The 21,656-nt window shown below is 42.2% G+C and overlaps 1 protein-coding gene across 1 annotated transcript in view; it reads right to left on the bottom strand.

Annotated features, from left to right (window-relative positions):
• Positions 1-1,042: 1,042 nt before the first annotated feature.
• The window catches only part of fndc3ba (fibronectin type III domain containing 3Ba), a 96,960-nt gene continuing 76,346 nt past the window's right edge, over positions 1,043-21,656 (bottom strand). Inside the window, exons 23-27 of the mRNA XM_034577125.1 lie at positions 19,703-19,983; positions 17,254-17,472; positions 9,859-10,025; positions 8,111-8,238; positions 1,043-5,899 (exon numbers count right to left, since the gene is read on the bottom strand). Of these exons, the coding sequence (XP_034433016.1) occupies positions 5,588-5,899; positions 8,111-8,238; positions 9,859-10,025; positions 17,254-17,472; positions 19,703-19,983 (1,107 nt within the window). The 3' untranslated portion in view covers positions 1,043-5,587. The remainder of the gene's footprint in view (positions 5,900-8,110; positions 8,239-9,858; positions 10,026-17,253; positions 17,473-19,702; positions 19,984-21,656) is intronic.

Consider the following 21,656-nt stretch of genomic DNA (forward strand, 5'->3'; position numbering starts at 1 on the left):
GCTACGTGCACGCTCCACAAAACGATCAAGGTTAAATGCAAAAGGACAAAAGACTAATATTTCCCAGTGGTCCTGAGGGTGAGGTGAATTAATAGAGTGCTGCAGCAGTCTGTTTCTCTCTCTCTCTCAAGTAATGTGTGTGATTCCGTTTACTCAGATATCAGGCGCAACATTATCAAGGCGACTGGAGTCGATCTGGCAATGACACACTTTCACACAGACACACACAGAGCAGCTCACATAGACACACATGCACTCACTCATATCATTGAAACCTTGATGAGTCTCTGAGACATGTTAAACATCGTCACCTTGAAAAAAATAGATCTGTTTTATTCGGACTATGAATCCGGATTTGAACCCTAACATGAAATGTGATAAGTATTAAGCTATGTTTACAACAGTACATGACGTTCCTCTTTATTAAATCTGGAAGATAGAAATCAATACCGCTACACGACAATACACGTCAGGAAATCAGTTTCTGCATCGACATTGGGAGTGAGGGCCCCGGCGCCATGCATCTGTCCATCCAGCTGTTCAGGGAACCATGTAACTGAACTACATGCAGTTGTGGAGGAAGTACTCAAACGTCAAAGTAAAATAAATATTGTGAATTAAAAGTAAAAGTAGCATATTAACTTTTCTCCTTGAGTAAAAGAAATGAAGTACTTGCTTTTAAATATCTTAGAGTAAAAATAAAAGTTGCCTATTCCCTGATTCCCCGTCTACTACGTCATTAGGGCTGATTCAAAGTCCAACTACTTTTAAAAATATTTTAAAAAACAACAGAAATGTAACGCACAATGTTGTAAATATGTAGTAGAATAGAAACTATATTTTTATTTGCTGATTTTTTTGTGGAAAACAAGGGAGAAGTACCCGGAAATAAATCTACTCAAGTAAATTGCAGATTCATGAAAAATGTACGCAAGTGCAGTAACTAGGTAAATGTACTTAGTTACATTGTGACTAAATGTAGAACAGTGTATTTGCACTTGAGGTAAAGACACACACAATAAAACAAACAGTTTCAATCAAAGTCAGAAAAAAATTAAAACATTTATTGGGCATAAATATATTATATATACGCTACCGATACAGTTACGTCTTACATACATAGGGTAGTATTTGCAAAAATCTATACATTAAAATTGATATGGCAGTTTTTTTTATATAATGCATATGAAATTGTCTAACATTTACAATACAAGAAGAAATGCATGAATTTCTTTTTTTTTTATTCAATTCGTAGACCATGACAACATTGGAATGTTTGCTTTTTAAATCGTGAGGTAAAAATATGTTTTCTTTTGTCTCGCTTAAAAAATAGTTAAATACCTGTGAATCTCTGTGTGTTTGTCAAATCGCCAAATCTCTCAGTCAAAATCTCTACTTACTGTAAAACGTACAAAACATTAAAAAAAGAAAAAGAAAAAATAATAAAACTGATCAGAAGGCACAGATGTGGGGGGGGGAGGCGGGGGTTGCTGGGCAAAAAAAAAAAATTGTAAAAATAAAAGTCTCTCATTCTTGTCATAACCCGACAAATGTGCAGGACCTGCGTGATGGGTGGGGAGGGTGTTAGGGGCTTGGGGGGGGGGTTTGTCTATAAAAATCACCAGCATTTGAAAAATCAAAACAAAAACAACAAAGCACGTAAAAAGGGGAAGTACCTTGCCCGCAAACACGCAGTCTGTCAGGTAACGCTGCGTTAACCTCAGACTCTACAATGCTAACGTAACTGGGCCTCGGTTTGGCCAAACACGAGGCAAACCTTCGCTCTACCACTGGGGCGTCAAGGCTTGAACATGGGGAGGGGGGGGTCGAGGGCAACATAACATCTCGGGTTTTAAGGACAGGACACCTCACACAGCACCCGTCGACTACAATGCGACGGGGGCCGCAGGGAGACACACCACGAGCACGTCTGAGGACAAAAAAAATGGCGCCGCACTCCCCGTGAACTGCACTTCCTTGACGTCGCAGGAAGCAGGAAGCGGGGCGCCGTTTCGAGAAGCACAGAGGCGTGCTCCAGTAATGCCATAATGTCACAGTGACGCCCAATGACAGGACAATGCCAATGAATGCAACAGGCGGCGTTGGCAGTAGTGTTTGGAAGCGAGCGGAGGGCCGCGTGTCCCCTCCCCCGCTCTCATTAACCTCATCAAGACTAATGCTCGGCATAAAAAAAGTGCTTCAACTCTGTTAGTCATCATGTATTTACCATCTCATTCTATAGCTCTATAGATATCTCTGTAAATCATCTCTTAGCAAAATACTGGATACAAAATACTCACTACTGCTATACCAGCACTAGTCTGAACAAGGAATCGTCAATATCGTTTTGCCTGAAATCATCGAATGATTGTTTTTGCCTTTTTTTTTTTCTTCGTTTTTTTTTGCATTTGAACTTTCAGTGTGAAATCAGGTTGTGTTAAAAACTCTCCTCCAAAAGGGGCTACACATTTCAAAATGGCACATTTTGCTTTACAAAACAAAATAATGAAAGATAATATGAAAAGAAGCATAATCACAGATCACGTTAATGTTTTTTTTGTTGTTTTTTTTCTTTCCTTTCGAGAGAATAATAATCACAATAATAATAATAATGCTGTGTCGTTGCAGAAGAACATCACAGGAACCCTTTAGACGACTGCAAATGCGACATCTAGTGGACACGAGAAGCCTGCACTTTGGCAATAAAACTGTAGAAGGATATCAGAAGCTTCATTATAACACTAATCAGGAAAAAATAAAAAATAAAAAAAAAGCCAAAGGCAGCCACGTTTATCCCAATACCGATGACTTTACAGTGACCCTAAGGCCCGGCTTTGCTACATGTCTGTCTAAGCATTACAAGGACTGCTCGGCTGGGTGCGGCCGGAGCAGGAGATGAAACGAAACATGAAAAAATTACATTTGGTTACATGTTTGAAACGGCAACGATAACTGCAATGCATGGACTGATGAGCTACAGGTTCCCAACAGCTGTAAGAGAAATACTTAAAGGGTTACTGAGATAAGGAATGCTGGCCTTAATCATACAATCTAAAGTACATCCATTACAAAAAAAAAAATTGAAAAATGAAAAAAAAGAACATGCTACAAGGAAAAAAAAAAATTAGTATATAACTACACTTGTCTCTTAATCTTTAAACAATAAATAAATGAAGATTGCACTGTAATTGGCATGTAAAGTACTGTATGCAAATATATAGTATAAATAAAAACCTAGAAAAGAACTCTACCTTAACTTTCCCATCAACTTTGGCAAAGGTATTTTTTTTGAGCTAGTAAACCACTTTGCTTACTGACATACAGGAGCAAGGCACAGCATAGACAGAGGACAAGATACAGCATCAAAAAAAAAGAGAGAGAGAGAGAGAGAGAGAGAGAGAGAGAGAGAGAGAGAGAGAGAGAGAGAGAGAGAGAGAGAGAGACCGGTAGGAAGATGGAGAGAAACTGAGGCGGCGGCAGCGGCGGCGGCGGCGAGGGACGACGACGACGGGATGAGATCCCAACTCTGTAAGGCCTTTTCCCTGAGGTACGTTACAGGCTGCCAATCAGAGCTCATCATCACCCCCTCCACCTCCCCCTTTCCCCACCCGATTCCCCCACCTCCTCCCCCCCACAGACGCACCCGACGAAAGTGGACGCGTTAACCATGCGGGTCAAGGTGACTTCTTTGGATCATGTGTGTATTGGGCTGTACCTTGGCTTTGTTTGTTTTTCCGAGTCGGGGTATTAAAAAAAAAAGGTTCAGGAGGGAGGTGGGGGGGTTGTTACGTGTGTCAGAATGCCCTGTGTTGTTGAGTTGTGTTCCGTCAAAGGCTTGTTTGGTTAGTGAACATTAGTTCGAGTCCCCAGAGAACATGTGCATCCGAGGAGGAGACCACAGACGTGCTACTGCTCTGATTACATATCAATAAAGCACCATTTAAAAGAGAGAGCGAAGGGAGAGAAGAGAAGGAGGGAGAGAGAGTCGTGCATGGGTGGAGAGAGAGAGCGAGATGGAGGCGGATGGAGAGCAAGGTAAAAAGGTAATTACTAATAATCGTGTGCAGGAAATGAGAAAAAACGAGGAGCAGAGTCTTCAAATACATCGATTCACAGACGAGCCGACGGGAGAAACTACAGCTTCAGCTCTGGCTCGCAGCTGGATAGATTTCAGAAGGGTAAAGCTCAAGCTAACTCCTAATGGCTCTCCTGGATAACGCACGCACACACACACAGCTCTGAGAAAGGCGGCTAGCTGGCGGGCTGTTAGCACCTCTGGGTCTGTGACGCTACGGGCACATCGCTACTAAAGCTACGGATAAATAGGCTGGAGAAATGGTGTTTTTGAGATGGTAGGACTGACGGAGGGCCTCTCGCCTGGCCAGCCCCTTTTTCCTGCAAAAGTGTTGCAGCCGACCGCGAACCATGCAGGCCCGCGGCTTCCTCGACGCCAAAGCCAGTTTACGCCCCAACAATTGAATACCTACAAGGGTTCACGCGCTGATCCGAGGCCAGCGTTTAAGGGCTCCTTCAAACAGTCGCACGAGCTACTGAACTGACCTCAGAGCTGCTGGCGTGAGCACCTACAGTAAAACTCCTCCGCTTTTCTCACGCTGTACTTCAGACCTTACATTGCCATCACTTATATTACATCACTTCTATAGCATCATAGATATTTGTTATAATATATATATATTGTGTGTACATATATTAGATTACTGGTTTTCCATTCTTTCTTAGATATAATAAAATCACAGGATAGCAGCATCTTACACCACACATGGATTGCATCACTTTGGTAGCTGAATGAATGAGTGATTGAACGTTGAAAGCTGAGCGGATTAAGTGATTGCCTTCGTAGGAGGAAAAAAAAAAAAAGTGTAATGTCATTGTCGTTGCATGAGTGTAATTGCACATATGTACACAAGTCGGCACATTGCGCGTGTGCACGGCGTCTGTCAGTCTGCGCGCAGATTGCATGATTGGACCGACAGCCTGTAGAGTAGTAACAAACTGGATAATAACGGCTAAAGCTTTGAAGGCCTACATTGGAATATGGCTGAATGAATAAAGACTGCAGCAAAAAAACTAAAAACAAAAAAATTGAACATCGAAAAAACAAAGAAACAAACCTATTGTAAGGCAATGACCGTCAAGAAATATACACGTTCTCTAATCGAATATGTTTTTAAAAAGATACAAAGTAAAAACATGCAAGTCAGTCTGAGGAGCAACTGCTCTGCTCACAGCTATTTTAAGGCTTGATTATCAGTTTTCTTTTCCAACCGACGTTCGGCTAAGACGAGGCTTCTCTCGGCAGAAATCCTCCACGAACGGAACAGACGATGATACAAGGACAACAGAGACGTAGAGAGAAATGAGACCAAACCGAGCGAAGGCAGAAGACGACAGGAACGAGGTGAGGAAAAGCCTGAATCGATACTTTGACTAACAAAACAAAAACAAAACGTACATAGAAGTTCATCTCAAGTGTTTTGATTTCATTCGATTCTTTCATAGACGTTATACTTTTTAAAGTTTCTCTGTGATTTTTGCTTTCTCTTTCTATCCTATAGTTAAAATTCCCTCACTTCATGAAGAAGTACTGCAGCAGGCAGGCGATGAGGATGGAGAAGCCAGCGAACACGCACACGATCAGCGCCGCGAAGCGCTCGTCGCTGGAGATCAGGCCCGCCCCTTTGCCCGTCTCCACGGGGCACAGCTCCCCGGACGACGCAGACTCCTGGCGCCGCAGCGTGAACAGAGAGGAGGGGCTCACTGGTCCGCACAGCTCCTGGCACGAGTCCTGGCAGCGGCGGCAGGCGCCCACGCGGAATCGATAGTCTGTGTTGCCCTGGAGACCAGAGATTTGGAACACACCCTCTTCTCCTTTAAAAACCTGCGAGGGGAGGAAATAAATATAATGTTTTAGAGTTCTGCTCTCATTGTACTTTTTATTTTAAAAGTTTTAAAAGTTTCCTGTTTCTTTTAACTTCTCTTCTGTCTTCTTGTGTATTTCATTTGAAATTCATTTCTATCCCAATTTTTAAGCGGGTGGCTAAACGCCCAGTGCTTCATTGTGTGTGAGGTAATGGCAGAAATGCCTGATTCAAGGATTCATTGTCATATGCAACGGAATTCTTATTTCCCTGTGTCTCTGAAGAAGAAAAACAAAAAAAGGAATACAGAGATAAAAGGAGAATCTAAGCAATAAAAAAAAAAATGCACGTTGAAATCCACTCATCATCATCCATCCATTCATACTGAGTTAGGCAGTAATGACAGCGGTTAAAGGGAATGTGCATAAACAACACACCCATCTTCTTTATTCTGATCTCAACTTCACACCTGTAGAGTTAGAGAAGGTGAAAACAAACCCAGCGAGAGACAGAAGTTCACAGATGTTGTGTTTAGTTTCCCGGTGAAACGGCCTTGAGCCCATTTTGTTCATTTCTTCTTCAAAACTCTTGAGACTGTCTCAAATAACAACAATCACATTATGATGCAATGACGAGCTCAAGGACAGAAAATCCTTTCTACTCTGTTGACAGTTCACCTTCTTTATTAGCAGCAAGCGATCGTTTTCACCTTGTGCAACTGTGGTTGTGTCATCGTGACCGAATGTAAATCTGGAGACAGACTGTAGAGGTGGTTATGAGTACTTTGGAAATCAGGCGTAATAAAATACGCCCGTTTGTCTGCCTGCGGACAGATTTTGTCACAACAACATCACAACTTTTCAAAATACATTGAAAACACATCCTCCATTTTGTTCTGTAACTGCGAAAGAACAAGTGCAACAATGTTGTGGTTCCAAACTTGTTCAAGAGAAAAAAAGGTGACGGATGTATTCCTTTTTTTTTTTTTAGGGATAAATATGAAACTTATTGTCTGAGAGCTTGGAATTGATGAAACTAAGTTTTGAGGCTTTGCATTTTTTGTTTTGTGAAAAAAATATAATCTCTGCAAACAGTGTTTTGTATTTTTTGTTTTCCAAACTGCAGCATTCAAATTCAAATTTGTCTCTGTTGTCCAAGTGCAATTTGTTTTCCAGGTGCTGATATAAAACCTGGTGCAAAAAAAAACTTCGAGTTCTGAATTGTCAAACCTTTATTTTGAAATAAACCTGCACGATTATTACAGACGGCTTAATTCTGAGTTGAGTTAAGAGCGAATTTCTTAGAGATTTGCCCACATTGGCGACCTTGGGAATCACTAACGCTCCTCCTAACGTATCGTTTGCTCTCTGCTGTTGCACCCGATTCATTATGAAAATGAATCGGCCTGTTTAAAAAGGCATGAGGGGGGGACTGTAAGAGCACGCGCGCTTTTAAGAATCACGCATCGACTTTTTCGTTTTAGCATTCAGAATTTCCTGCTCATATTTTTTCGTGAATTCAATTTGCTGATTAAAAAGTCGACAGAGAGAATAAATACATGTATAAAGGCCTTCAATGCTCTCTTCACTGTGACATTAAGAGGAGAGGACAAATCCACTGAGGGCAGCGGCATAGAAAACGTCTGAAACGCAACATCGCGGGTTTGTACTGGCAGCTGATGTATGTACACAATAAAACGAGAACACACACACACACACACACACACACACACACACACACACACACACACACACACACACACACACACACACACACACACACACACACACACACACACACACACACACACACACACACACACACACTCAGCAGTTCTTCTCTGTAACCATTCAGTAATTCAATAACAGAGGGGAAAATGGCCCTGAAGGCAAATGTCTTTCTGTCTCGGGTCTACTACTGCGCCCATCACTCCACCCGCCTGCCACTTGATCCCATATATCTTTACACAATGAATTCAACAAGCACAGCCCAAAAACTTTTTACTGCGTTGTAATTCTCATTAAGATACAGTTCAATAAATACTGCTGACGCGGCAGATTACCAAGGAAGGCCGTTTCTCTCAAGAGCAGGGAAAACATAGTGTGTGTGAAATTTGCTCATTCTTCAATAAGCAAATTTGTGTCTGGGTGTGTGGGTGGTTTGAGAGTCCTGAACCCCCACCCCCCCCCCCCCCCCCCCCCCCCCCCCCCCCTTGTGTGTGTGAGACTAACCTGTTTGTATTCAGACTCGCGGCCCACCAGCACCTGGAGCACGTAGCTCACCGGATCCCCTCTCATTGGTGGGATCGTCTCCCATGTGATCTCGAACATGTTGCCCTCCAGCTGGTGCACTCTGGGAGCTGTTGGCGTCAAAGCACGATAATTAATCACAAGATTTTTCAGAATTGACAGCACGAAGAGAGGCATTCGGCTACCTGATAATTCACACTATAATTGCAATCCTATCTACACTGCATCTATATGTGCACAGCTGTTTACTAGCCACTTATTTATCATCGAATGCTAACATCCACCTCCCCGCTGGAGTCTAATTGGTCATTTCAGCACTAATGGTTACAGTCCTGTTAATGGCTTTTAGCGTCGAGCTATTTAAACTGCGTAGGTCCAGCATCATCATCCTGGATGTAAGCTACAACAAAAAGAAGACATTAGTCATGCGGAGTAATTCAGTTTTTTTAATAACAACAATTTTCTGCAAAGCAATAACATCCTTGGGGAGATAATGTTGTAAATAACAACAAAGATGGAGTGCATTAGCAGCTGAGCTACATGCAGGTTTACATTTGAGAGAACATTTAGAACCGGGGACCTGCTTTGTCTCAACCTCTTCCACTCATCGCAGTTTTTATCCCCGTTGGCCATTAACCTTTTTATCGATGCATCAATGCTGAGCTGCACATTCACAGCCTTACAGTCATACCCATAATGCTCTGGGGTTATATCACCAGAGAGGCTACGCTTTACTGCGAGTGTTGGTGGCTGTAACAGGTCGTCACCTCAATTTACAGAAAAGACCAAACACTGGAGGCCATATTCAAAGCAACGCTGCGAGAAACACGTCCTGTCTGACACGTCCTGTCCTGTCTGGGCCTGTTAATGTATCAGGCCAATTTCGGGCCATTATGCCGGATCTGGTGGCACAACCTCTTTCAACTTTTAAATTGACATATCTGGACATTAATGCATCACTAGATTCAAAGGCAAAACTGGTTATAATGTTAAGAGCTGTTATACACTTGACCTGACAGTCAAATTTCACCCAAAACAAACGCAACAAACATCACATGATGCTTTTAAATTCACACTAAAGTAATAAATAATATATCTTAGGTTAGCAATAGAATAAATGGGTGTTTTTCTCTCATTTAAAACTATACAAAATACCAACTAATGAAACACATTTCTCCCTGTATGCACTTACAAACTATTTTATTTAGAAATTATTAGAAAGTCAGGTTTAAGTTTGCCCTCCTGCAACATGTTACCTCCATCCAGGTTAGGTTTTCATTGCTGTTTGTCTGACCTTTAGCTAAATTATGCAAAAACTGCAGAACTGATTCTATTGAAACTTGGTTTGAAGGGTGTGGTTTCTGGGCCAAGGGACAATTAAATTACTTCTGGAGTGGATTTGATATAAAAGGCCATTCCAGGACTTTTTTTACATTGCCGGAGACATTTTCTTGTGATTTTCTCATGAACCAAAGCAGATTTTGACAAAAAAATAGGCATATTTAGCAAACTGTGTGCAGCAGTGTTCTAATTTTTGTATTTTATGCTACAGGTTGTGAGGCTACAGCGACTTCCTGTTCACATGTTTGCTTCTTTTGTTTGGACAGAATTACAACCGATTTACACACTGTGTAAGTCTTAAATTGCTAAGATACTTCTATCTTTGTAAAAGATAAAAGATTTGATTTCATCATCCAGCAAAAACCCACACGTTGGCTGGGTGAGTTTACCTTTGAGGGCAGGGGGCACAGACTTGGTGGTGCAGAAGGTGTGTGTGTCAGAGAACGGACCCTCCCCAGCGTCGCTGACGGCCTGTATTCTGAAACTGTAGCTGCTGGACTCGATAAGCCGCTGGACCTTGTAGGTGTGGCTGGGGCCGCGGTAGATCGTCACAAACCTGGGACAGAAAACAACACAAAGAGGGGAAGGAGAGACAATGAGTCACAAAACCAAGAGAGAGAGAGAGAGAAATCCGAGGAGGGCTGCATGAGAAAAGGGAGAGGGACTGACGAAGCTGGACAGGAGGAAGTAAAGAAAGAGTGATGGTGCAGAGATTAGATCAGAGGGAGACGTATTGGAGAAACCCACGGTTGAAAACTTGGATAACAAAAGCAGTGAAGAATGAGGCGTCGATATCTGGTGTGAAAGAATCAGTAAAGTTTATAACAATTTAGACGTAATTGATTATTAGATGGATGTGTTTGGCCTTAACGGAGACATGTGATGCTATTTCAGTTTTTCATTCTGCTTGTGGGTTGTACAGGTTCCTTTGTGAATGTAAAAGTTCTGCAAAGTAAAAAAGCATAAAGTTCGTAGTGACAGGAGCTAATCTGTCGTACAGGAAACACTGAAGCTCCTGAAACACCTCGTCAGACGTCTGGTCGATACGTCTGCGGCATTACGCACATCTTGCATGTCCCCAAACAAAGCCAGGTGAGGCGAGGCCAAAGTTTCCTATACGTGCTTGAAGCTGTTGACCAATCACAACAGAGTGTGCCAGCTGGCCAATCAGAGCAGACTGGGCTTTAACCAGGAGGGGGGGCCTTAAAGAACAGGAGCTAAAACCAAGGCTGAGAAGAGGAGCTGCAGCAATGAGCAGTGCGAGGAAAGTGATGTATTTTCTGAACATTTGAGGCTGTAAACCTTTTCAAGTAATAACAACAAAAGAAAATTATGAGTTTAAAACATGTCCTTCAAGTCTTAGTGACTCATCACATAAAGCATTCCCAGCAGTAGCTTATTAATAGCTAGTGTTGGACATCACTAGCTTTAATGAGTATTACTCATAGCACTAGCTTGAGTATGAATAAAACATTGCATTTTTATACATTGCAAAAAGTGTGATTATAATAATATTTTCTTGCTCAATTATGAGCTTATTTATGTCTCACACACCTGGTATTAACATGTGGTTTTTGCGATCCGGTCTTTAGTGGACAGTTTTAAGTACAGGTCTGAACGCACATACCAGACCACATTCAGAGTTGGTTTGAGCCACATGTGTCCACAGTGTTTTAACAGTGTGAATGCAAATGCATCCTGGGCCACATATGAAGGAACTCCTACTCTGTAGACTCGTTGCAGTGTCACAATGAATTTAACTTGTTTTTCCTCTTCTCGTTGATTTGTTTGTATCCACCGCCACATTATCAACACTGATCACTACATAAAGATCGATACTTTATTAATTGGTAAATATCTTTCTTCTCGGCTGAACGAGATTCATCCACTTGTGGGTAAAAACAACATTTGGTCTTCATGAACAAAAATGACGTACGTGTTTAAATTTGAGCGTGGAGGTGAGATCCGATCATGAGTCATATTTTAATGCCAGGGGTGAACACGCGCACTCAGAGCTGTCCACTTGTGATCGTATCACAAAAACCACATGTTAATATCAACATATGTTGATATTAACATGATATTGATATTAACAAAATAAATAACAAAAAAAGACAGTGGTGATTTGTTAACCAACAGGATAGGAACTGACGGGACGTAGTCACAAATCTGATGGAAAAGAGCATCAGAGGAGTTTCTGGCGAGATAGATGGATGGATGGACTGACGGAAAGATAAGTTGGAGTGAGTCAGTGATAAATGGGGATTTTAGCTGAGGAGGGCATATTTATCTCCATTATCGGCTTTCAGCAAAAAAAAAAAAAAGTTGAAGGCCTCCGAGAGCGAGAAAGTCGTGGGAGAGAAGAGAAGGCGAGCGAACAAGTGATGGAGGAGAGGAGGCAGCGAGGGAGCAAGGAAGTCAAAACAAGTTCTGTAGGAAGGGATGAAATAAGGGAGGAGGGAGTAGGGGGGAGAGGGGTAATTATAAGAGGGGAGACGATGATGGAGGATCTGCATTGAGAGGGAAGAGGAAGGAGAGATGACGGATGCCGTTGTTTAATAGAATGTTTAAATCCCTGATGAGCTCTGATGCGTTTCTCTGGCTGATGTATGGCGCCATTAATCCTTCTCCTCACACACAGACACCTCCCGTCTCCCCTTGTTTACCCTCTGTGGACGCTCAGCTAACGACTGCACGGCCCCCCCGAAAAAAAAAGCATTTCGCAAATTTTATAATTATGAAGCCAACGCGTGTGTCAGCTTTTCCATCGTTACGAGTCATGACCTCTTCTCGTTTGGCCGGAGCTGAGTGGCAGAGAATCAAAAACAATTAACGCTCGGCACAGTGCAGCGCAGACTGGAAACAACACACACATAAAAATCACCAGGCCACACTTAATGAGATGAACCGCGTCCTTGGGTTGAAGCCAACCAGCCGAGCAGTTAACAAGACAAGGAGCAGAGGAGGACAGAGAAACAGACAAAGACGTGTGATTTGTTCCCATTATTAACGCCCATGTTTTCTAGAATGTAAATATTGGAATTTTTCTTTACTGATATCAAGAAATAGAAATGTATCTATAATGTCAGATTGGCCTTATTTTGCTGCCGTGATGGAGATGCAGACATCTTGCTTTAACTCCACCAGCCCTTCGTTATTAAACAGAGTGCCGCGATCGTTCAACTCAGGCTGAAAAGATAAAGCCCTTCATGTTGGCATGACGTTATCCAGCATCTTTGTTGCTGCACCCCTTCAGCAGTTTTTGTAATACACAGAAACAAAATGCTGTATCCGAAATAAAAATGTCATGATGAACTTTTTGCTGTCGAGTCCAACTCAGTAGACATGATTTATTTAATTATTGCTTTATAATCGGTGTATCATACGTTAGAGTGGAGCTCAGGCTGAAATTTTCTGTCTCGACGTTTCCAAGCCCGAGAGAAAAGTCCGACCTGAACCCAACCCCAGTCAGTTTTCCCCCATTGCAGACGCGTGCAGTGTAAAACATCAAGTAGCCCAGCAAACGTGACTGAATTGGACCCAAACACGAATATAATTGTCATTGTTTTTGTCAAAAAACGGCAAATTCAGGAACCGACGGGACCAGACGAGTCCTGACAGGTGGAGTTCTGGTCCCTGCGGGCTTGGGTCTGGTATCCACACTCTTTCATACATGGCTCATTATTCATACGGTTTATAATAGAGACAGAGAAACAACTTTGCTCAGTGGGAAACGAGGGATGAAACAACAACAATAACACCAAAGAGGGATATGTCTTTACTTTTAGCCTGAGGGATAAACAAATGGTCGGCCTGACTGACAGATGGGTGGGAAAATGTATTGATGGAGAATTAAAGAAGCAATTTTGGATGGATGAAATGATGGAGGGATTAAATTTAGGAAAGTCTGAAGGACAGAGAATTGGACAGAAGATGGATGGATGGGGGCTGTATGAATGAATAGTTCTTATGAGTGACAGCAACTAAGCTTTCCCCTCAGTGCATGTTCTTCCACCTGCATCCGTCTAAAAAATCCATTGTGTCACAAGGTTGAATCCTTTCTTTCTTACATGTTGCCATGGCACCCTTACACTGCCAGTACCCCTGCCAGAAGGCATTTTGAGTAAATACAAAGTGAGTCTCATTTCTCAAGCGAAATGAGAAAAATCAAACAAACTCGGTCGGCTTTTAAAGGGCAACAACCGGGCAACGGGGGAGTGAGGAAAACAAGTGAAAATTCGAAAGCTGTGCGCGGGGGAAGACGGAAGAAGTCTGCATACAGGCGAGATAGGAGTGAAAGAGGGGTGGGAGGAGAAGAAGAATAAGAAAAACGAGGGATTCAATATTGTGAACCTGTGAAAACAGCTTTTTTTTATATCAGCTAATGCACTAATACAGAAGACACGGCAGGGTGGACAGGGGAAAAACAGAGAGGGGGAGAAAAGAGGAGGTGGGAGGCAGGATGTTTATGAAATTGTGTGCACATGTCTGCAGAGGTCCTCTGGAGGTGAAGTCACCTTTCTAACAATAAAATAGGATGAATAAATATGAACAACATCAGTCGGGGACAGTCAGGGACGTGCAGCAGAGTCAAAAACACAAAACAGACATTAAAAAAATCTATAAAAATGTATATTTGCAGAAATTGCCACTGGCAAGATGATGGGTTTCATATCATTTAATATGATTAGCTGGTTGCCATGGCAATTTCACCATTAATAATAATTCCTGCTAAGTGGAATGAGAAAGAGGAGGAGCTTAGACGGAATAGTGCTGTCTGTTGATCACACACACACACACACACACACACACACACACACACACACACACACACACACACACACACACACACACACACACACACACACACACACACACACACACACACACACACACACACACACACACACACAGAGAGATTTCCTGGAGACAAACTCTAGCCTTGAACATAGTTACTACTTACCTAACCCTTACCCTAACTTTAACCTTAATCTTAACCTGAACTTCACTTAAATTTAAAACACGTCTTCACCTTAAAATTCTATTATTTACATATAGGGACGTCCTTTCTGTCCCCATAAAGACGACAAGTCCCCATAATGTGACTGTGTAAATAGATTAAGGTCCCCAATACTGGGGCCACACGCACGAACACACACACACACACACACACACACACACACACACACACACACACACGCACACAGAGTGAAGCAACAGCTGTGAATTCGCCTAAACGTCTTGTCAGAATCACCAGTAGCTGCGACTAATGAATCCTAAGTAAAGACAATTAGGCTGAAACAGTCCGGAGTCACACGTCGTCATTACGGAGCCATTCAGCCAATTACAGACCTGATGGACGGTTACCTCATGGAGCAAATGGTGGAGACGAAGAGGAGAGAGTGAAATAGTGTGTGTGTGTGTGTGTATTTGGGCTGAGTGGAGACGCTGCTATGTGTGTCTTTACTAAATTAACTGAATTTGTATCTGAATATATCATCTTGTTTATCATCCCTCCTGCTCACAGCCTTCTAGTAACTGACGGCATCTAATCCACGCTCACAATACAACGCTGCAAAGTGATTAGCTTCCTTAAGTGAATTCTATGAAACCTTCGCTGTGATCCTAATGCATATTTGGAAAACTCAATCAATTTAAATATTAGGTTAAATAAAAAAGTTGCAGTTTATGTAAAAAGATCAGATACTTCCTTATTATTACTCTTGACATACTTCCAAACCCCCCCCCTGTGGGATTTTATGAACATTTATGAACAGAGTTTGCAAAATTTCACTTTTTAAAATTAAAACAATTAAAGTATATCTCTCTACGTTTTCATTCATCGGCATATTCTGCTGTATATAAAGTGAGGATAAATCAAACAGGGACAGCAAGATTTAATTCACTGAGTCCCACTTGAATAAAACGCGTATTAAAGTTTACTATCAGAGAGCAGGAAGAAAAAAGGAAACTTATAAATCTGTGAGAAATCAGCTTCTCCTGTGAAAAGCCACTTTAGTTCACTTCAATATCTTTATATCTGAGACATAATCGAAAAACTGATTTATATACATTACACTAATGTTTTGCTGATTTTATAAAGACTACACTCTTGTTTCTATGTGAATAAAATAACGAAATGACACCGAAACTGGGCTGACTGTAAATAATGAGAAATATTATCGTCTCTTTCATCATGTATGACTCCAGAATGAGCCACACTATTCATATAATCAGAATAAATAAATAAATCACATCTGCCTAATTCCCCCCCCCACCCCCATCAATTTAAACCAATTGCAGGTAAAAATAAATTACAGGATGATTCACAAAACACCATCAGCACCAGGTTTGGTGAGAACAGACGTAAGCATGGACACAGATGCATCCAAATATAAACACTCATCACAGTTCAAATTAAAACAGCAGATTAAACTCTCATCGCTGTGAAAGCCATTTTCATTTAAACTAGTAGGGAGTGTGTTTGTGCCTACGTGCATGCATATGTGATTGTATGCCTGTGTGTGTGTGTGTGTGTGTGTGTGTGTGTGTGTGTGTGTGTGTGTGTGTGTGTGTGTGTGTGTGTGTGTGTGTGTGTGTGTGTGTCGCAGAGGCTAATAGATCCCAGCCTGCCACCAGCTGCTCTCTGGCCCATTCCAGGGGTGCCAAGGTACCTGGGACTTGATGCCAGCCAAGCCTTAATTCCCACACTGACACCCGTCCAACCATAATGGCGGAGGGCGAGATGGAGGGAGGGAGCGCGACAACTCTGACAGGAACCGTAAGGAGGTAAACGTGGCTCAGTTTGTTCTGTTTTCCTGCCTCGTCGTTCATCCCCACTGCTTTCTGTCTCTAACATTAACTAAAACAAATTCCCCTCCTCATGCTCTTTCTAACCGTGTGTTTAACGTCCTGTCAGTTTTAGTCGATGGTCATGTTCTGCTCCTTCTCCTCCTTGTTCTTCTAATTCCGTCTCTACCTGCTTCTCTCTCTCCTGCTCAACCAGTCAGTTAAATGGAGGGTTAATTGTTGGAAGCTGTATCCCGGCTGGTTCTAGATACCCTCAACGTGTCTACTCCCTGGTACATCTGGTTACTGCATCCACACACACACCCCAGTGTGTGTGTGTGTGTGTGTGTGTGTGTGTGTGTGTGTGTGTGTGTGTGTGTGGTATTGACCTTCTGGGTCTTGATTTGCCAATCACAACTTTAACAAATTCCCACTAAAGTAAGAAAGAACATTTAGAATTAGGAACATACCCTACAGAATAAAGTGTGTGTGTACAATTGGAATGGGAAAGTACAGTGAAAGAGGGAATAAAGAGAAAATCAAATACACAGTTTTGCACTGATTTCAATCAGCAGAGCACAATGACATCTGAGACTCTTAATTTATTGTAGGTGAATGGTCATTCGTCTTGGATCTGCGATACACTGCCTACATGTCCAGGGTGAACTTGGCTGCAGCCGTCTTGCAACCCCCAAAGGAAAAGTAGTGAACTATACAACCATCAGCGTCTAGTCGACTATAACTACAGCGATTTCCACGATTAGAATTTTCTGAGTGTAGGGTAGACTATGATGTAATAGAGGGTCTGAAGGAGGGGCTGTGATAGACAACAACCTCATTCATATACATGAGGTTGTTGTTAACTTTCTTGAATGTAATTGTGAGTTTTGGGGATATTTGATGTTTTATCTTTGACATTTCCACGTGGTCTGAAACAATAAACCACATCCTCTCTCAGTCTACACCACAAATCATGTAAGTTGCGTGTGCTCCACCTGTGGTTCTTGTCCTCCATCTGCAGCATGTAGACCATGTCGTCGGCGAGCAGGGCGCGCGTGTGGCTGACGTTCTCGCCCCACTTCAGCTTCAGGCTCTGAGGGCCGGCCGCCGAGCATTCGAGCGGGGGCGGGGCCGGGGGGAGGGGCCGTGTCCTGGCCTGCAGGGTGGGACTCGCGGGACTGGAGCCGATGGCATTCACCGCCTGGATCTGTACGCTGGAAAAACCACAGAGAGAAGCGGATCAGGATATCGTTATCGATTTTAAAAGGAAAGGTCTTTGTAAACGGTGAAAAACGCAACATGGCTGCCAGTGCTAGTGCATCATTTTAGTAGGAATATGAGCAGGGATGAAGTTCATGACCCAGAACTGGACTTTTTGTTCAGTTTTTTTCTCTGTGTGTTTACAGACCTATTTTGTGTCTAATGGTGGGGTAATTTACAGCAAAGAGGCTGATCCAGTGTTTACGCTTTGACCTTGGATCCATCCTCCCATCACCGTTCCCCCCCCCTTTTCATTATGATTCTATTTACTCGCCGGGGATCAGACTTCAATATGTCAGACTAGTTGGCCCAGCTTTTCTCCGAATATATATATATATATATATATATATATATAACAAACATTGAAAAACATCACATATATGATTTACTGTTTGGAAAGAACATTTGTCCAATGACACGCATGTGCTGCCAATTGAAAAGCACTAACAGTCATTTTTCTACCCTGCTGCCTTCCTCCTTGTCTACCTTCCACACCTATTTTCCGTCAATGTCTGATTAGCATCCATATCAGAGGCGCTCGACTCGAGAGGAACCACCATCTGACATTTAATTGCTGATTCTGTGTAACTGCAACCTTTCATTCTAATCCATTCGTCTGGGTGAAGACGGAGGAGAAAGGGCAATGTTCGTCCATCTATCATCCATCCATCCATCTGCAATTATGCACCGGGTAATTAGATGGTAGGTGAGCAGAGATTGAAAAGGAAGGGACTGAAAGGTAAAGAATCTCAGTTTTTGATGAAGATGATGAGGGATTATTTTTAGCCACAAAGACTTTTACTTAATTGGGTTCCAAACAGATGCTTCATAGCATTTCTTGTGTTATCGTGATGTAAAGCAAACTAAAGAGGAACGTTTCCTGAACAAAAAGCTGATACGTCAGAGGTCAAAACCTTTATCTGAAATATAAAGAAATCTCTGCTGCTCAGCTTTTTCACTAAAATCATTCATTACAAGCTCAGGATCACAATAAAAACATGTGATGTATTTCGAAGAAAAAAAAAAAAAATCGAATTCATTATTTACGGGTTTTATTATTTAACATTTAAGTTACTTTTATTCCCTTGAACATACAACTGTTTGTTGCAAGGTCACATCTGACCTCAGAACAGGGATATTTTCATCCTGCACTGGCAAAGCTCCGCTCCTGACAGAGCAAACAACATTTGCTTTGGTCCTTCACAAAACCATACACACAAATAAAATGAGAATAATATTATTTTAAGTACCCCACTGCTGTAAATAACAACCTGCATTACCGTCACTGCCAAACACACACAAACTCCCACTGACAGACACGCATGCACACAAACACACACAGTGTTCTGCCTCAGTAGCAGCGATTATGCAAGAGAACAAAGTGACATTGGACAAAAACAACCTGAGAATGAAAACAATGGCGTGTGATCACTCTGCCTCTTTGCACGGCCCCCTACCTTGGAAACCCTGTCTTTTTCCACCGCATTCAAAGAACTCACTACACATTCACATGCATGTACACAATCACACAAACACACAATCACTGGATTGCTTACAGGGACATGACAGCGGTAGCCAGCGCTAAATGTTACCAAGTGGTTGTTTACTGCTGCTTCAGTTAGCAATCGCTGCTCAAGCAAACATCACAGAAGCCATTTCTAGTTACTACTACTACTACCAATAAACATATATAGGTATAAATATATGATGTATTATTATACAGTATATATGATTATACTATATATACAGTATATGCTATATTCCCATAGATGCAGACACAAATGCTGGAGCTGTTGTAATGATAATATTGGCATGTATACAAACATATACACACATTTACATTTATGTACACACACACTATCCGACACACACACACACACACACACACACACACACACACACACACACACACACACACACACACACACACACACACACACACACACACACACACACACACACACACACACACACACACACACACACACACACACACACACACTTATGATGGCGTGTTTTTTTCATCCTTGATACAATATATAAGTATAAGTGAGATGGTGGCTTTGCGACTATTTTTCCAATATGGTACATGTCATCAGATGTTTAGGGACATCCAATCCAATATTTCCCCTCAGCCTCATGGTTAGTGACCATCATCGACATAGATCAAAGTTATTTCAGTACCTGTATTCGGTGTCTGGCTGCAGGCCTGTGACCAGGTGACTCGTCCCTGACTCCACGGCGATGGTTTGCTCGTCCAGGGTGATGACGTAGGAGGTGACGTCCGCCCCGTTGCTGTTCGGCTCATCCCACTTCAGGAGGAGGCAGGTAGACGGGGAGTGCCCACACTCAGTGGAGGTGGGGAGTTCCAGGAGGACGAGAGGCGAGATCTGGTCGGGAGTCGTCGCTGGGGTCCTGAAACTCACCTGCTCGCTGTAAAGGCCAGCGCCCGCCTGATTCACCGCCTGAACGGGAGAGACAAAAAAGAAAATACAGAGATTGTGAGACGGCTGATGGAGATAAGGGGAAGGGATGATTGTCAGAGGTGGGACTGAGGGACATGTGGACAGAGAGGAGGTGAAGAGAGATATGAAAGGGGGGGGATAAGTAAATACAAAGACTCGACAGAGAGCAAGAGGGGAGAAGATGAAAACAAGAAATCCTGCAGAGGGAAATTAATTCAAATTAGTTGTCTAAGAACATAAGTCAATTTCTTTTGCTGTGTGACACATTTATATTCACCTAAAGCCTCTTATCTTAAATGCTCCTCAATCATTTTTGATTTGCAATATCCTGCGTTATTGCCTCACACAAACAAGGACAAAATATATCTACTGTTTTTTTTAAACAGCTTCTTTATTCTGAAAGCCTAAACTGAAATAAAGAAATAAAACTTAAATGGTTTTATTTTAATCTGAATGCAAAATGAGCACTCGAGCAAGACCAGAAATCTTTCCTGAAAGTGATGGATGTATTGTAATTTAAATAACTAAATAAATGCAACACTTCCAAAAACACAGGGAACACTTATTTTAAAGTATAAAAATGTGCCACGGCCACTTTCCAATAACACACCAACAATATTAACTTGAGTCCACATCACAGAGTCGAGGAATAATTCCACAGTGAGCACTTACAGAGAAGTCTTGACTTACTTCTTTGTTTTGGCAGTAAACAGTGGACATACCTCGAGGGTCAGAGACGAGGACATTTATTTTCAAGTAGTATTTCTGATTTATCCTCAGCTGTCGAATATATATTTTAGCCAAAGAACAAAGCCTCCAGATTAACCTCGCCTGTGCTATGATGTCCTGCTACCTCAAGTGTGCACGTCGAGCTGTCACATATGGAACAATAATGAAGCATCACCTGCAGCTACAGAACACGAGGGGTCACGTCCAGTTCGACCAAACCAGAGCGTCTTGTCAGAGTGAATCTGGTATTCTTGTCGTATTCTTACACACACACACACGTGCACACACACGTGCACACACACGTGCACACTGCTGCATCAATGCACATAAGGACATGTAGATGTATTGTGTGCACATACACACAAAATCAAATAACTGATTAGGACAGTGGGACGACCTTGACCTGTTCTTAAAACTATATAAATGAAACCATAAAGGGGAAGAGCCATAAAACATACATTTATTGGACGTACGTGTGTGTGTGTGTGTGTGTGTGTGTGTGTGTGTGTGTGTGTGTGTGTGTGTGTGTGTGTGTGTGTGTTACACAGAGGAGGAACGATAGATATTGATGCTTGAGCTTAAGAGTCAGGGCACTTGACAAAATCAATTATTATAAGTCTCTTGTCTCTTGTCTCTGTCCATCTGTGTGTGTTTCTAACTTGTGATGTTTCCCTTGGCTGATATTTGTGTGGAAATGTTTCTTTCCTCCACCAAGGTTATTATGTTTTCACCCCCGTGCAGTTTGTGAAGTGGTCGATTTGATCATTTACGAGCAGGATTACGCAAAAACTACCCAACTGATTTCCATGAATTTCAAACAACCTATCTGGACAAAGGGGCAGATCCAGGAATCGGTAACATTGTGAAATAGGACGTTTTTTTGTATGTGAGAAAGCAAATGTCCAAGTCAGAGGCTCCGGATAATCAGGTTGGATTGAAACTCC

The sequence above is a fragment of the Hippoglossus hippoglossus genome, chromosome 22 (assembly GCF_009819705.1).
Source record: "Hippoglossus hippoglossus isolate fHipHip1 chromosome 22, fHipHip1.pri, whole genome shotgun sequence".
NCBI lineage: Eukaryota > Metazoa > Chordata > Actinopteri > Pleuronectiformes > Pleuronectidae > Hippoglossus > Hippoglossus hippoglossus.